At 45.1% G+C, this 16,519-nt stretch overlaps 3 protein-coding genes across 10 annotated transcripts in view; 2 read left to right on the top strand and 1 right to left on the bottom strand.

The window, feature by feature from the left end:
* BRCC3 (BRCA1/BRCA2-containing complex subunit 3) overlaps nucleotides 1-4,966 on the bottom strand; it is a 76,434-nt gene extending 71,468 nt beyond the window's left edge. For 2 of the 5 annotated variants that reach the window (XM_079911783.1, XM_079911786.1), the window contains exons 1-3: nucleotides 4,772-4,966; nucleotides 4,072-4,088; nucleotides 3,288-3,342 (exon numbers count right to left, since the gene is read on the bottom strand). In XM_079911783.1, the coding sequence (XP_079767909.1) occupies nucleotides 3,288-3,342; nucleotides 4,072-4,088; nucleotides 4,772-4,894 (195 nt within the window). In that variant the 5' untranslated portion in view covers nucleotides 4,895-4,966. The remainder of the gene's footprint in view (nucleotides 1-3,287; nucleotides 3,343-4,071; nucleotides 4,089-4,771) is intronic. The other 3 variants (XM_079911785.1, XM_079911787.1, XM_079911784.1) reach the window with 2 other exon arrangements.
* Nucleotides 4,967-5,490: 524 nt separating this feature from the next.
* CMC4 (C-X9-C motif containing 4) lies at nucleotides 5,491-15,528 on the top strand. Of its 3 annotated transcripts, none has more exons than XM_079911330.1 (3): nucleotides 5,491-5,627; nucleotides 12,683-12,750; nucleotides 15,195-15,528. In XM_079911330.1, exons 2-3 carry the CDS (start codon nucleotides 12,693-12,695, stop codon nucleotides 15,335-15,337), a joined length of 201 nt encoding a protein of 66 aa, XP_079767456.1. In that variant the 5' UTR covers nucleotides 5,491-5,627; nucleotides 12,683-12,692; the 3' UTR covers nucleotides 15,338-15,528. The 3 variants fall into 3 exon arrangements, with proteins under 3 accessions (XP_079767456.1, XP_079767457.1, XP_079767455.1); XM_079911331.1 differs by lacking the exon at nucleotides 5,491-5,627 and adding an exon at nucleotides 11,314-11,757; XM_079911329.1 differs by lacking the exon at nucleotides 5,491-5,627 and having other exon boundaries at nucleotides 12,404-12,750.
* On the top strand, nucleotides 5,559-11,411 carry MTCP1 (mature T cell proliferation 1). 2 transcript variants are annotated; one of them, XM_079911328.1, is made up of 5 exons: nucleotides 5,559-5,627; nucleotides 10,627-10,778; nucleotides 10,898-11,068; nucleotides 11,150-11,201; nucleotides 11,293-11,411. In XM_079911328.1, exons 2-4 carry the CDS (start codon nucleotides 10,674-10,676, stop codon nucleotides 11,195-11,197), a joined length of 324 nt encoding a protein of 107 aa, XP_079767454.1. In that variant the 5' UTR covers nucleotides 5,559-5,627; nucleotides 10,627-10,673; the 3' UTR covers nucleotides 11,198-11,201; nucleotides 11,293-11,411. The 2 variants fall into 2 exon arrangements, with proteins under 2 accessions (XP_079767454.1, XP_079767453.1); XM_079911327.1 differs by lacking the exon at nucleotides 5,559-5,627 and having other exon boundaries at nucleotides 9,042-10,778.
* Nucleotides 15,529-16,519: the final 991 nt, after the last annotated feature.

Here is a 16,519-nt window from a genome sequence, read left to right as displayed (position 1 = left end):
AGGATGGAAAAAGATATGGCATGCCAGCATTAACTAGAAGATAAGTTGCTGAACTCATGAAGTCTAATATCAAATTTGCAGGTACAAATTGACATAGAATTCAAGATGAGGACATGGACTCTTGAAAAATAAAATTACATCATTAAGACTGGGAATGTACTTTAGTAGGAGTTGAGGCCCAGCATGAATTTTCTCTTTCTCAGAGAAAGTTTCAGTGCCTAAGAGGAATGCGTAAAAGAAGTTCAGGATAGGGTGGTGAGACGAGCCCAGGAACAGATCATAAACAAAACGAAACAAGCATAAATAAAAGTCACAAAGGACTGATGGATGTCCCTGAAAGTCACAGGTAGCTGAAGGGTTTGAGGAACAGACTGGTATGGTCATAGTCACACTAGAAGTAAGATATTACAGCTGAGCTAGATTGGTCCCTATGCTTTTCCAGTCTTGGAATTAAGGTACTAAAGCCCAGTTCCTTTGGCTCTTCTGCCTTGGTACAGATCAAAGGTCAGCAAACTATGGCCTGCTTGGCCTCCCTCAGGGCAAATCTGGCCATGTTCATTCATTTACGTTCCAGTAGCTGCTGTTGCCCTACACTGGCAGAGCTGAGGAACCGCAGTAGAACCTGTATGGCCCGCGAAGCTCAACATTCACCATCTTGCCCTTTACAGAAAGCCTGTGCCCCCTGGCATGGCCCTCCATGGATCACAGGCAGGTAACACTAATTTCCTCCTGTAGGGCATGTGTGTTAATCATACAACATGTATTTATCAAGTATGTACTATATGTGAGGCACTACACGAGGGCCTGAGCATACAAAGATAAACAGGATACAGTAGTCACATCCAGGAAGACAGACAGGTAAACAGCTCTAAGACGACATATATGCACTGCAATAGATACGCTCAAGGAGCTAGCCTACAGGTCAGGACAGGTTCCTTCAAGGAGGCAGGCGGCACCTGGGCTGAACTGCAAGGAATAAGGAGTTAGCCAAGCAGACTTATGTTCTCAAAAGGTCACATCCTAAGTAGTCAGAAGAAAAGACTGGAGGTGAGACAGACTCACGGCAAGGAGACCAGTGGAGAGGCTGATGCAGTATTCCATAAAGGAAGAGATAAGGACCTCAACTAAGGTAGCAATTGTTGGGATGGTGCATTGGAAACAAATGGGAAAGCAATCTACATTAATGGTTCTGAATGGCAGGCAGTGGTTCCCAAACTTGGCTGCACTTTAGAATCACCTGGGGAGCTTTGTAAACTCCTGCCACACAGCTCTCACCAAAGACCAACTGAGTCAGTATCAGGATTTTGTAAAGATTACTGGGTGATTCCAAGGTGCAGCCAGGTACGGGAACTACTACAGCAGGAGGAATGCTGGAGGAGAGGGTTTGAGGAAGAGGAAAGGTTCAGTCTTGAACACGTTAAAGATACCTGTGTCTGGATAAACGTGGATGTCCAGAAGGCAGTGGAGTATGAAGTTCTGGAGCTTCGGGATAATTCATACTAACCATCACCTACTGGCCATTAACAACAAGTCAGAATGGCCAATGTCATGCGTCAGGCACTTGGAAAGTGCTTTTCGTGTATTAATTTAATTAACTCTCCCCATGACCCGGTGAGGTTGGTACTATTGTTATGCCCATTCTACAGATGAGTGTTTTACACACATTACCCAGATCCAACTCTCCCAACAATTCTATGAAACTGGTGGCTGTCATTTTCCCTGTTTTGCAGATAAAGAAAGCAAAGCTCACAGATGTTAAGTAACATGTCCTAAGTCACACAAGTATCAGAGAAAGCATTTGAAGACAGACCTGTCTAACCTCAATGTCTGCTGCAGGTAAAGCCATAGGGGAGGTAAGGCTGGCCAGGAAGACATTCTGGGAAGAGGAGGAGGTGAAGGCAGAAACTTGGAGAATCCCAATATTTGATGCATAGGCAGAGGAGGAAGATTCCATAAAGGATGAGAGAGAGAGGGGAGGAATGCTAGACACAGCAAAAACAAAACAAATAAAACACCCCGTGAGAGTTCAGAGTTCTGAGGACAAAGATTAAGTAAGATAAGCACCAAGGAATAATCCACTGATGGAGCGATGAGGAGGTGGCTGGAGAGGTAGAACTGCAAACTACAGGGTGGTCGCTTTCACTGGAGAAGGTAAATAAGGAACGATTGCAGCCTATTCTTTTAAGAGGTCTGACTATTAAAGGAAGGATACAAGAGCAGTTAACTACAGGAAGATACAGGATTGAGAAGTTATTTGTCTTTCCTTTCTGAAAATGACAGTAATTGAAGCACAGTTGTATCCTAAGGGAAAAAAGCCAGATGACAGGAATAGGTTGAAGACTCAGAAGAGAGACAAGATATTTGATAAGCAAGGTCTTTGAAGAAGCTGCAGCTCTGGATGGGAAGTGGACTTCTTTCCTTGATTTGGGAAGACTGTACATGGGGGTAATAATTAGATGTTAATTAGTTGTTGCCTGATAGCTTTTATCACCTCCATTGTCTGCTTGGTGGGAGAAGAGGACATAATTTATTTTTATTGTATTTTACAAAACCATTGGTCTGCAACAGGTTGGGAAAAAATTAACTGGTCCTACACCACAATTAGGTTGAGAAGCATTATACTCGACCATAAAAGCTCGAGCATGCCAGAAAAGGCAGGGCAGGGGGACTTCCCTGGTGGTCCAGTGGTTAAGGCTCCGCACTCCCGATGCAGGGGGCCCGGGTTCGATCCCTGGTCAGGGAACTAGGTCCCACATGCCGCAACTAAAGATCCCACACGCAGCAACGAAGATCATGCGTGCCACAACTAAGACCCGTGCAGCCAAATAAATAAATACATATTAAAGAAATAAAAAGGAAAGAAAAGGCAGGGCGGGAGTGCAGACAGGTTGCCTGTAAGCAGAGAGGGGTTGCCTGAGTAGATATTGGGACTTGGGATAAAAAGATAACAATGATGTGAACCAGATCTCAAGGATGTGAACCAGCAAGGTCTCAAGGAAGATGGGAGAAGGGCCAGAAATCCCGCAGAGGACAGCAAGGAGGAGAGCTGACAGTGGTTACTCAATCCTGATCAAGTAGTAATAATTTGCTAGAAAGAATAGAAAATTAGGTCCCATTCCTACTGAGTAGATTCTTCATCTGCTTTTCCTAGACAGAACACCCCACCCAGCCAAACGTGGGTCTGCATGAACTGGGTTAACCCTGGCTGAGATCATCAAACAGAATACAGAAATCCCTCCCCAAGTGCAAGTTTTCATCATGCAAAATTATAGCTATAGCACACGTACCTTTTCAGCAACTGTGCGCATATCAGTTCCAGTATATGTAAATTTGGGGTCACTCCTTTTGGGGATAAATTAGAAAAAAAGGGAACTGAGGTTTGGAATATAAAAAGGTATTAAAGCAAAGTAACAGGAATAGCAGTTTTTGCAATGAAACAGCAGAGACAAAGGAAGAGGAGGGAAAGTAAACTGAGGCTAGAGCTGTGCTCATATGTCTGTTAGAAGGACTCTGAGACATATGCTTAAGTGGCGAGTGCATAGTTTTCATGGGCAAAGCTAAAGTCCTATAATCCTGGGTATTAAGGAGGTGAGTTTGACAAGGAGAAACTGCTGTGCTCTGACGTTTAAATAAAGGTAGACCAAAGCTTTCACCGCCTCAAGCATTCAAGCCGCTGTGGATCTCTGAGATCACTGTAGGGTCCACCAGGGGGAGGCAGAAAGCCATTGACAATTTAGATAGAGAAATGGATTAATAGCGGGAAATGTCTCCTCATATGCACATCATCTGCCACAGAGAGCTTTCCCAGGTTCACTTATGATCTTGGCTCCCCCAAACATATTTTTCACATAGGATCATACATATCTCAACTGAAAATCCTCCTACTAGAAAGTAAGGTGGAAAGCAACTTTCAGGGTTGGGGTGGAATTGAAACTGTGTTCTTGAGGGAGCTCCACAGTCATAATGGTAACTTAAAATACAACCTGTACAAAACATTGCGAAAGTTGTGATAATTCTGAGTTAACAATGACAAAGAGATCAAAAGATAGGAGTAAAGAAATATAGTCTTACCTTGGGTCATCATTCAACTAGAGTGGGAAAGAGCAGAAAACATTATTGATCACATTAAGTGTATTAGATGTACATGGATGCAGATAATATGAAAATTAGGTTATGTGTTCCTGTACACCGGCATGAAAGACTGGAGAATTCTTACTTCGGATTGCCAACAAGTAAGCTCTATTTCCTCATCCTCTTTCACCCCTCTGCAATATTTAACGCAGTGGAAACTTGGGATTCTTGGAAACCCTCACCTGTCTTGGGTTATTTGGAACCGAACCCTCAAAATGATTCCTAGAGGGAAGAGCGGAGGCGAGGCTAGGGGCCCTAATCGTGGTCAGCTGCTTCCTGATACACTGATGTCCTCATTATAAAAGATCGGCTTTCTGATCTGACTTGCAGTTTTGGTCAATGGGGTTATAACTCCAGATCTAAAGAAAAGCCACAGCCTACAAGAAAAAGTGAGCCTTCCATCCCTCCCCCCCACTCCCCGAGGCTTAGGAGGATCGCTGGTGGCTTGCGGAAGGGTAAAGAAGCCTTAAGCGACGCGAGGAAACGGGGCCCAGGCAACAGGACCATCCAAAGGATACGTCCAAGGATCTGAGTCAGGAGTGCCTGTGGCCTCCGCAGCCCTGGGCGCTGGCAACACCCAACCAGGGGACACGGTGGGACTGCTCAGCAGGGTTCCGGCCGGGCTTACTGGATGACTTACCTCCCCTATGCACAGCCCCATCACCTCCTCCTTCTCTGTGCTCAGAGCGTGGTTGAGACAAACTAGGAAAGCATCCGACTCCAGATGAACCGCCTGCACCGCCTGCACCACCTGCACCGCCATCTTGATCTGGCCCTGCTCACGTCCGCCTCGGGCCCACTCGGGCCTGGCCAACCGGCTGCTCCGGCGCTTGGGTTCCGTGGGGGCGGGGCCTGGGGCGCGGGGCGGGGCGGGCGGGCGCGCGGGGGCGGAGCTTGGGACGCGGGGGCGGGGCCGGCCCGGCGGCACCTGGGAAACGCCCGCGCCGGTTGGGGCAGGCGTGGCCGTCGGGGCAGAGGGCGGTGGCCGGCCGCGGTCTGGACGTCGGGCCGGGCGCGGGGGGCGGCAGGGAGGCGGCGCTCTCGGGCCGCGGGCGGACGTGGTCTGTGAGGAGCGCCCGGACGGCTGGGCCGGCGCCTCCTGAGCGCCGGCGCCCATTTTGCCCGCCCGCCGAGAAGAGCCGTGCGCGGCCTACACGCTCCGGGGACCTCCCTCAGGCGGCATCGCCGCGCGCGCCGGCCTTTCGAGCCCAAGGGACGCTCTTTTGAAATTCGGTCCTGAGTTAAGGTTTTCTTTTATTTTGTTTTGTTTCCAAGTTAGGGGCCCTGAATTTGGGACCACTCTCTTTCCCTGGACCACTTCCGGTGGCCGGCCCGCGCCCCGTAACTTCGGTTCGGTGACCTCGGCCCGGAATGCCCCTCGGCTCGCCCCGGGCTCACGTCCCGATCCCGGCTTGAGTGGCCCGGGGTGGGTGACCTGAAGTTGTAGCCTCGCTGCTCTCGAGGCGGATAATTAGCCCAAGAAACACTATATTCATGTGAGTAACCTCTTGGCAGAAACAGTGTTATACTGTGTCTGAAAAAGTATCACTCCTAAGCTTGGCGGCTGCTACTTTCTCCAAAGGCTTTAGGTATTTATTTGTTCGATACAGGGAAGGGGAAAGGGGAACTGAAGTTTCTGTTCGAGGTCGGATGTATCGCAGATCGCAGCAGATATGCACAAGTTTCCTCAGCTCGCCTTGTCTCGGTGATATCAGACCTGGTGAAATTATATGTAAAAGTAATTTTCTTTTGAGGTGTGATAAACGTGCAATAGGGGACAGTACACATCTCCCACTCCCGAGGCTAGGAATTACACGCGGATTCTGGGAACGATTCAAAACCAAAGAAAAATCTATGCCGTGCTGCCGCCACAGCCAGTCAGTGCCTCTGTGGGTTTGATCTGCTTCTCTGTTCCATGTGTAGTTGGGAGACAGGCGGACAGGGCAGTACTGGAAAGGGAACATGCCCAGGGTGCTGCTGGAGGAGGTGTTGATGCTTTGCTCTTTTCTCCCAAGTCAGTTCCAACCCCGATCTCCCCACAAATAGGGCCCACGTCCAGTGGAACTATCTGGAACATCCATGCCAGCAACCTCCATTTTTACCTAATGTTTAAGAATCATATTGCACATCCTTCCATGATTAATTTTGATAATGATGAAGCTGGGGCGAAATTTCATGTGTGCAATTACACTGGACCCATCTAATTTTTCTCTTAAGCTTCAATTTTACAGCATATATTGTTTTCAATGGCTATTCGCGGCTAGTATGCCCTGCGCTGATGGTGCAAGTATGGCTGTTGTTATTTTTATGTTTTGTGATGGGACGTCTTGCGTTTATAAGCACTTTTAGGCAGCTTCGAGAAGAAAAACACCTTTTGTCTATGGTTGGTGTTAGTCAATCTCATATCCCACAATGATATTCTCTACCTTTTATAATGCTCATGGCTGCATTTTACAGCTCTAAAGTTTAATTGGAGTAGAAAAAAACTATTAACATTTATGGCAAGCTTATCATGTGCTAGACACTCTACTAAGCATTTGTATACCTTGTATGTGTAAACTGCCCCAATTGGAATCAGCCTCTGCAACTTCCTAGCTGTGTTACCTCATGCAAGTTAGCTAACTTCTCTGTGCCTTACTTCCCTCATCTTTAAGTGGGGGTAATAATAGTATCCATCTAATGGGTGACTGTGAAGATTAAAAGAGTCAATATATAAATAAACATGTAGGAAGTGCTAGGTAAGTGCTGACAGTTACAATTAATCTGTTCTTTAATTCTCATTTGACATCTTAGAAAACTGGAGTGTAGAGAGTGTAACTTATCCGAGGTCACAGAGCTAGTAAGTGGCAAAATCAGCATTCATACACAGGCCGGGCTGACTCCAGGGCTTGGTAACTTCACCCATTGTAAGTAGATGAGTTTATTAATTGACTTCAAATAAAGTAAGTGTATTCAACTGATTCATGTTTAAAAACTGTTCAAACACCTGGAAATTAAACCAAATTATACTTCTTTTAAAAGACAAAATGATTCATTCTGTAAATGAAAAATAATGGTTTTACTTGCATTACCTACCTAAGCAAGCCCTTCTGTGTGGTCTATCCTGCTTAAGACATAGTTCACAAACTGCCTTATTAAGAAATATTCTGTCTAGGCCAGTGTGGTCCCTGGCCGTGGCATCAAGGTAACCCCCACGGGGACAATCTTTTTTAGTGCATTCATGGGTAATAAAGGTATATAAACACTTCTCTTTTTTTTGGCCGCGCTGTGCGGCATGCAGGATCTTAGTTCCCCAACCAGGGATCGAACCTGTGCCCCCTGCATTGGGACCACGGAGTCTTAACCACTGGACCACCAGGGAATTCCCTATAAACACTTTTTTGAATCCATTTGAATTTGCAGCTGGTAGTATTACTTGAGTTGAGTGGAACAGGTTTATGTTCTGTGTTTTGTATTGCACATTGTACCTAAGTTTATCTCGAGGTTTTCAGAGATTCATCTTGGTTCAAGGGGTCCCGAATTTTGTGCACAACTGTCATATGGAGGAGAATGTTCTCTAGTCAAATAAATTTGGGGAATGTTAAAATAAAGTTTCTTTACTGCATACCTTGCCAGAGGTTTTACTGTACTTATGTTCTTTATGATTCTACAAGATTCCCAAACTTATTTGACCAAGGAAAAAGTTAGGGGCAAGTGTTCCAAGGATCACTTTTAGGGAAACTGTATTCCATTCATACAACCTGCGATTTTGTGGCTTTGATCTTAATCCCTCTCACTGAGCCTTGGCTTTTCTCTGCTGAGGCTCTTGATTCGTGCTCACAGGGCAGCTTCTCAGTCCCTTGATCACTGCAGTTGCCTTTCGCTGGGCCTTCACGCTGTCTCTGGTAGCGCATGCAAGTCCAGGGTTGTGTGCTGGCGTTTGTCCCAGGTTCATCCTGCTGATGCCCAGCATGTTGTCCTTCAGGTCACAGCAGCACACCACGCTGCCTTTCTTCTGAGAATATTTTGTAGTGACTCATAGGCCTCTTTGTAGTGATTCTTACTAACTCAGAGCATCCAATTTGTTTGCCCTCTATGCCAGTGGAATTATTTCCTTTTAATGTCGATGTAACCAGTAAAATTTTGCTTTTCATTCAAAACAGATTTAAATGTCAATGTGTCAACGTGTTAGTTGTTGCTAGGACCTATCTGTGAAGTTGAGATGGTGCTAAAACCTTTAACATTTGGTCTCCAGTTTGGGGGGGGCACGTGTTTCTTTTGTACTCAAAATTCAGACTTTAATATATTTTATTTTGACATTAGTATTTACTGGGTTTTGTTTTATCTCTCCTTTCCAAAATCTTGGGGAGAAAGAGAGGCAGAACAATTGTATCTGCTAAATGGAAAAAAATGGCTTTGAACAAAATAATGTATAGCTATATAACAGACCCAGAGGGTCACTCCCTACCCATGCTCATGTGGCCTTTGCCTCCCCTCTCTACTCAGCATACGTATCCATCCGCTCACAGGAACACTGTTTGACTAGTATTTGAGGCTTAGGGTGTCCAGTGCTGTATTATTCCTTCCGTTGAGGTGCTTATAACACTGTACTGGGGTGGGGGGGCGCGGACAGGACTTGTGAAATAAGCAGAGTAAAATGCGAAGCAATTTATAATTAGCGGCCAAATCTGAGTTTTAGTTTAGACATAAATGCTACAGTATTCATAAGAGGCAGGAAGTTTTCATCAAGAAGGCAGGCACCTGCCCTCTGTGGTAATAGTACTGAGATAGGCAGAGAGGCCCGGGGAGGAACATTAGGTGAGTGGAAAGTGAGAGCAAGGGTACGGCGCTAGACATGATGAACCTGGTATTGGGGGAAAGTTGGTCTCAAGTACAGTGGTAGTGGTGCTTGCTGGAAATGGTGACAGGTGGGATGCACCAACTGAAGAAGAGGAAGAAGTCCACGATAACACAAGTTTTGAGTCCGCAGGATCAGGAGAGGCTGTGTTGCCACTGCGAGAATCAGGATTTGGTTTAGGAGAAGGTGTTCCGCTTTAGGTGAGTTTGAAATGAGGGAGCCCTGTAAGACAAAAGCTACGATGGGCTCAGCGTCAGGTCCACGCAGGGTGCAATGGGCGAGGCAAGTGTGCTGCTCATCAACTATTCACCACAATCAGACCATTTCCTAAGTCTATAGAAGATAGTTTCCACGTACCTTTTAGGGAAGGCAAACCAGCAGTGTTAAGGAAAAACAACAACAACAAATCAGACTCAGATTGTTGTTCTTGAAAAGAAGGCTTGGTTCAGCTCAATTAGTTCTTCTTTCTGGCACCATTCTGTGTTCTGGCATCTCGTTTCCTCTTGACAATCTCATTTGAGGGTTTAACAACCTCCCAAGTTGTGCTGCAGTCCCTCTCTTACCTAAAGGCCGCCTAACGGGAATAGGAGGCCTCTGTTTTTTGGAGCAGATCCCCCAATGCCGTGTCTGCACTCTGTCCAACATAGACACCCAGTGAAAGCACGCTGCGACGCTGTAAGCTGGCTCCAAAAGGTTCATTCCTGTAAAATGCAGCTCAAGTTGTTGTGAGGCCCTGAATGAGACCCAGACCTGGGCAGAGGATCCTTATGGGGTCGGAGCTGAGTCTGCGTTATGGAAAGAGTTTGCCCAGAGGTGTGCTTCCTTTACACCTCCCAAAGGGCAGATGGGCTTTTCTGACCTTCTGACTTGGGAAAACAGAATTTAAACCCACGCGTCTATGGAAAAATGGGCTCCTGTGACATCCTGAAGCATTATTAAAGTGAAACAAGGACCTAGATGGGTGACTATCACTTGCTGTCTCTCAGCTCTGAATCATCATGATCCCCAGGGTCTGTCGCAACGATGCGACCATAAGTATTTTCCCTAAAATGAAAACTCCCTTCTGGAAATGCCTAGCCATTATAAGTAGCCTTTCTAAGCAAACTGATAAATAGGTCATTTGCCCTTAAAACAAACTTCTAATTTCAATTTAGAAAGCCATGCACATTACATGATTTGACCTTCACAGTCTTACCTTTTAAAATGGAAACTGCTTGGAAGGGGCTTTTACCTGGAGAATATGGCATGCATGTGTCTGTTATACTGCTTTCCTGCCCAAATAAGTGTGCCCTTATGCGCACTCCTGTGCATATTCCGTTGCTCACTGCATTTTGTCAGATGCTGCTTGCTGAATGCAAAGACTGTGAGACCACTGCCCGGCTTCCTGTAGCGCTAGGCCCACATTTCCACGGAACCCCTCACCTAGCAGAATTCTTGAGTGCTTCGCAGTCAGCAGCATCACCCAGGGTTCTGCCTGAGTGTCACTTCAGTGTCTGCCAGGGAGCTTCAGACATCCTCAGTTCTGTTTAGGCTGTGCAGATAGACATAGGTGAGGTTTGCTTCTAGTTGGTGGTTGCTAGTACCAGGTCACCTTGCTCATTGGTGAGTTCATTCCAACCCAAAAAGTCACACCTGTGTCCTGTGCGCGGGTGCTGCAGGCTTAGGTGGAGAAAAGCAGGGCTAGAATTGGAATCCAAAGCCCAGGATGGCAGGAGAGGATGTGGGGGCTCCACCCGATCACCTCTGGGTTCACCAAGAGGGTATCTACCGCGACGAACACCAGCGCACGTGGGTGGCCGTCCTGGAAGAGGTAACTGTTTACATTTTGTTTCTTTCTTTCTTGATTTTTGCTTTCAAGCAACTTGGTTTCTAACCAGTCTCAATATCCTGAAGTCTTTGGTTTTATTTTTGATCGTTTCTTTCCATTAGGAGACGAGTTTCCTAAGGGCACGAGTTCAGCAAGTTCAGGTTCCTTTAGGTGACGCAGCCAGGCCAAGTCACCTTCTCACCTCCCAGCTACCTCTCATGTGGCAACTCTACCCCGAGGAGCGCTACATGGATAACAACTCTCGCTTGTGGCAGATCCAGCATCATTTAATGGTACACATGTTGCTTAATAATTTTTCATTGTACTGGGACTCTTATAACAGAGTACTCTATAAACTTTTCTTTTTCTGACAGGTCAGGGGAGTACAGGAGCTGTTGCTTAAGCTTTTGCCTGATGATTAATCTGGTATGTATTTCTTTTTCTCCCCTGTCCCCACCCCCCTTCTTCTTTTTCACCCTATTCGATTGTGGTGATTTTAATGATCTTTTTTTTCCAGGTGCTGGGATTCTAGGAAGATATGCCCCTCTGTTCTGTTCAGTATATGGCAATCACGTCATCCACCACTGCAGTGCACCCACCTGTGGGCCTGTGGGGAGGGAGTGGGTTGAAAAACTGCTCAAGAACACAGAAGTTTAGGAAGGGTCATGAAGAACACCGAAAGTGGAACTGCAGAGAAAGGGTTATGCAGGCAGAAAGCAAGTCAACAAAAGCACTTAGTTAGGATACGTAACTTGAAATTGACTCCTTTGGAAATTGCCATAGAACCGTTAATGGACATCATCAGCTGGAACTGGGATCTGATGAATCCCACAAAAGTCAGCACCTGCTACAGAACAGATGCCCTGATCACCAAGGACTTGGTACTGATTTAGAGAGAAGAGAGCAGCTCCTAGCAGCATCAACATCTATTTGTCGCTTATTTGCCCTGCAGCAATTCACCTGCCTTTCCTTCTCCCATCCTGTAAATATCCTAGGTTTTGCTCCAGTGTTTCCCATCCCAGTACTGACCTAACTTGGATCTACTAAGAACTTAGGGGGCTCTGAGGAAAAAAAAAAAGGGGAGATCATTTGCATTAATGAAATTAGCTACAAAGGCTCCTGGGCCTTTTTCCTTTCTGAAATTGTGTCTTCAAATTTTTAGAAGTTGCTGATCAGAATCGTGGGCACTTAAATTTATTCTCTGGTTACAAATATTTTAAATAAGTTGGTTTCTGTAAGAACTCCAAAAAACGTTTTAGCTGCTTACCTAGCACCTTTCTCAGGAAGTAATAATAGCACCAAATATTGCTGATTCACTACCTGATGAAGATTATTTCCTGAGTTAAAATACTCATGGCAGTTTGTATACATTAAAAGAAGGGTTTTACTTTTTTAAAAATCTTGGGAATAATAGCTATCACGTGTTGAGTCCTTACTGCCTTCCAGGCACTGTTCTATGCACTTTATATACTGTATCACGTTTAATCCTTCCATCAATGCTTTCAGGTAGGTATGATCTCTATTTTACACACAAGTAATAAGGAAAAAGGCTCAAGGAGTTAAAGCATTTATCAAGAGTGGTTCTCTGAGTGACAGAGCCGGGCAGTGGGCCGACTTGTCAGGCTGCAGCGCCGGCTCCTCTAGCCCAATGTTGGTTTACAATAGTCAAGATGAGTTGAAGTCAAGGGGTTTTTTTCCCTATGTAAAGCTATTTATATCTTCCAAGCCAAATGGAATATTATAAAAATACAGTTAATTCATCCTATGAGCAGGAAGAATATTTTTTAGTGTAATTGTTTTCCAGCAATTGTAAGAGCATACTGCTTGTCTCAGAAGAAAATTCCATCGAGGGGCTTTAAAGTCTTTATGTATAAAAGACAAAATAAAAATCATTTTTCTTATTTTAGTTTTCTGGATATGCCGCAGAAGGATCCGTGCCAGAAACAAGCCTGTGAAATACAGAAATGTTTACAAGGTAGTATGTTAAGTGCTTTTCTATATTTTCAACTTTATCTGTGAACTAACCAGAGAACAATTGTTCTTTTTATCAGCAGACTATATTAACTCCTCTCAGAATGTAATATTTCTGTAATTAACTTATCCTAAAGATTTTCCTCACTGTGTCATCAAGGATGGCAGAAAGTAAAAAGTGGTGTGACCTAAGCTTGGGGTTTACAATCCCGGTTGTGCATTTAGAATCACCTGGAGGGCTTCAAACACTTGCCTAGCACAGTTAAATCAGACTCTGGGGGTGGGGTCTGGGCAGGAATCAGTCTAAAAAGCTAACCAGGTGATTTTCATGTGCAGCCAGAGTTGAGAATTACTAAGCTGAGCAAAGTCCTTTTTAAAAAAGACTAGTTTTAAGTGGGTTGGTTAGACTGCACTGTGGCTGACAGCTCACTTTTTAAAAGCAGTCAGGTTGGAAGGGATGGGGGTGAAAATACATTTGGAAGTCAGGCAACTAACTCTTGAAGGCAAAAGTAAATCAGCTAAAGCGTATTTGATGTAAGTGATTTGTCCATTTTGTTTTAAATAAGCCGATAAATTTGACCATATGCTAGGGGATTTTACTTTTTTTTTTTTTTTTTGCGGTACGCGGGCCTCTCACTGCTGTGGCCTCCTCCATTGCGGAGCACAGGCTCCGGACGCGCAGGCTCAGCGGCCATGGCTCACGGGCCTAGCTGCTCCGCGGCATGTGGGACCTTCCCAGACCAGGGCCTGAACCTGTGTCCCCTGCATCGGCAGGCGGACTCTCAACCACTGCGCCACCAGGGAAGCCCGGATTTTACTTTTTTAAATCAGCAAATGATTACTAGCAGAACAAACAGAAAAGGCTACAGGGCTATCTGAATTTGAAAGCTGACTTTTTGGATAATTTTTTCCCATTACTAAAGTAATAGATAGAGATGGATGCCCATGAAAATATAGAAAGGGAGGATGGAAAAATGTTCAGAGTTCACCCAAAGACTCACCACCAAAGAAAACCCTTGTTTGTATATTTCCTTTGACTTTTAACTTTCATTCTTGGACTTTTCATTTTATGGTGTAAGCAATCTTTTTAAAATCTTTTAATCTGAAATGTTAATGTACAATAATAATGCCATTTTATTCATCCTTTTCTTCCCTTCCTCCAAATTTAAGAAAAAGGAAGGGGAATTCCCTGGTGGTCCAGGGGTTAGGACTCAGCACTTTCACTGCCGTGGGCCCGGGTTCAAGCCCTGGTCAGGGAACTAAGATCCCGCAAGCCTCGAAGCGTGGCACCCCCGCCAAAAAGAAAAGAATGTTCTTCCCAATTTCTTCTCCCAAATAAATTCTTACCTGATTCTATCTGATTCTTACCTGATTTGAATTAGCAACATACAGCTAAAGGAGAACACAAATCAAGTTAGAACTGGATACACCCCCCTCACTACAATGTGGGTGGATTGAGCAAGAGGGGCCAAGAGTGAGCATTAAGTACTCCCTGGATGACAAGCTCAGCTGTAAGGGCTTTAATCCTTTCACCCATGAGGCCGACATACTGTGGCCCATGTTTATAGACAGGGAAATCAACACGGAAGCTATGTAACTTGTCTAGGGTCACAGAGCTATTAAGGGGCACAGTGATGGTTTGAACCCATTTGGTCTGGGTCCAAACCTGGACTTAGCCACCCAACCATACTCTCTTTCTAATCAGAATTGTCTTTCCTTATCCCAGGCTAACTCCCATACACCCCATTTTAGTACTGGGGGACTCATCACCTGCAGTTGACCTAGGACCTTTAGGTCAAGTCCTCGTTGACTTAGGGTCTATGTATAGCAGGGATCTGCAAATGTTTTATGTAAAGGACCAAACAGGAAATATTTTAGGATTTGGAAGTCAGGAGGTCTTTGGTGTGTGCGTGTGTGTGTGTGTGTGTGTGTGTGTGTTTCCAACCTTTTGCAAAACCCATTCTTAGCTCAGCCGTAAAAAAGAGTGGAATTCAACCCTGAGGCTGCAGTTTGCCAACCCCTAATGCACAGACTTGGTAGGGAAGGTCCAGCAACCACTTTAAACTGAGTGCAAAATAATGTGCATGGTTCCTGCATTTCTCTAATTCACCAAATTAACAAAAGGGGTTAGTGACCAAACACACACACACACACACACACACAAAAGGTTAAAAACCACTGCCCTGGAAAAAGGCATGTAAGGAATCAGCGTTAAAGAAAAGGAAATTATATGTAAAAATACCTTTCGACCACTTTGTACCTCATACTTCCTTATTAACCTGTTGATGGGTCTCTAAATCAGAAAGAATTCAGTGGACTTGGGTACATCCTCTTTCCTCCAGGTCTGTAGATACAATAAAGTGAAAAGGACTGGGAAGCTCAGATCTAAACCTCCCTGTGCCCTAGTCCTATGAGATCATGACTAGGGTCTGTCTATCTGTCTTTCAGCCAACAACTACATGGAATCTAAGTGTCAGGCTGTCATCCAAGAACTGCGTAAGTGTTGTGCTCGATATCCCAAGGGAAGATCTCTCGTCTGTTCAGGATTTGAGAAAGAAGAGGAAGAGAAGCTGACGCTGAAGCCCACATGACAGTAAAGTTCTGCTGAGAAGCAAACTGCTGCCCCACATTGCCACCACGCGGGTTTTATCTATCCTCCTGACTCTTTCTTCAGGCCAGGTAGCAGCAAATATCAAATGAAAAAGTCAACTATAAAAGTTAATATGCCATCTATGCAGAACAAATATAAATATATTAAACAAATAAGTAGAATGTGATAAAACTGAGCTGCTAAAATAAACCTTTTAAGTGAAACTTTTTGGTTTGGTATATGTGATATGTTGACTTATTGTTACCGAAGTCAGATTTGGCTGCTTGCCACTCAAAAGCCAATAGTGGAGAGGCAAGTGTCAGTGGAAGAGGTGCTTTAATCAGAAAACCTGGCATTCTGGGGAGAAGGTGGGTTTGTGTCCAGAGACCAACCCCAAAGATTCTGCTCAGCCGTGACAGTTTTTTTGGTTTTATTAAAAAATTTATTTATTTTTGGCTGCGTTGCGGCGAGCGGGGGCTACTCCTCGTTGCGGTGCGCGGGCTTCTCATTGCGGTGGCTTCTCTTGTTGCGGAGCACGGGCTCTAGGCACAGGGGCTCAGGAGTTGCGGCATGTGGGCTCAGTAGTTGTGGCTTGCAGACTCTATAGCACAGGCTCAGCAGTTGTGGCACATGGGCTTAGTTGCTCCGTGGCATGTGGGATCTTCCCCGACCAGGGCTCAAACCTGTGTCCCCTGCATTGGCAGGCAGATTCTTAACCACTGCCCCACCAGGGAAGCCCCACCATGACAGTTTTTAAAGGGAAAAAGGGGGTAAGAATCTCAGTGAATCGTCAAGGAAGGAGGTTGGATTCTGCATCATTCTCCTTTGCATGCAGACTGGCTGACTTTCTTCAGATGTTTTCTTGCCCATGTGATCTGCGTGCAGGATTGCTTAGGGGGGCTATTGGGGGTAGAGAGCTAACTACTTCTATCCAGGAAAAGAATCAACAGGTTAGACAAGGCATGGTGTGCATTCAGGAGAGTATAAGTCAGGAGTTAGGTTAAACTGCCTGGTGATCTCATTCCTATAACTAGGTTCTTTTAAGGTTACAGGGGAACAGAAATGGGCAAACAGGAAAGGGGTAAAAGAGCTGCTTTCATTATAACAAAATATATATTTGGTTTTTGTCTCCATTCCTGGCACTGTGGTCCTAAAACGCTTGGAATTTCCTAAGTGATAAGTG

Source organism: Stenella coeruleoalba, assembly GCF_951394435.1.
Source record: "Stenella coeruleoalba genome assembly, chromosome: X".
NCBI lineage: Eukaryota > Metazoa > Chordata > Mammalia > Artiodactyla > Delphinidae > Stenella > Stenella coeruleoalba.
This window is presented reverse-complemented; position numbering and strand designations above follow the sequence as displayed.

Bases quoted from the DNA above. Each gene is read 5' to 3' on its own strand.
- MTCP1 (XM_079911328.1), top strand. From the start codon at position 10,674: ATGGCAGGAGAGGATGTGGGGGCTCCACCCGATCACCTCTGGGTTCAC. The intron at 10,779-10,897 runs GTAACTGTTTAC...TCTTTCCATTAG, and splicing joins GGGTGGCCGTCCTGGAAGAG to GAGACGAGTTTCCTAAGGGC. The intron at 11,069-11,149 runs GTACACATGTTG...TTTTTCTGACAG, and splicing joins AGATCCAGCATCATTTAATG to GTCAGGGGAGTACAGGAGCT.
- CMC4 (XM_079911329.1), top strand. From the start codon at position 12,642: ATGTATAAAAGACAAAATAAAAATCATTTTTCTTATTTTAGTTTTCTG. The intron at 12,751-15,194 runs GTAGTATGTTAA...TCTGTCTTTCAG, and splicing joins AATACAGAAATGTTTACAAG to CCAACAACTACATGGAATCT.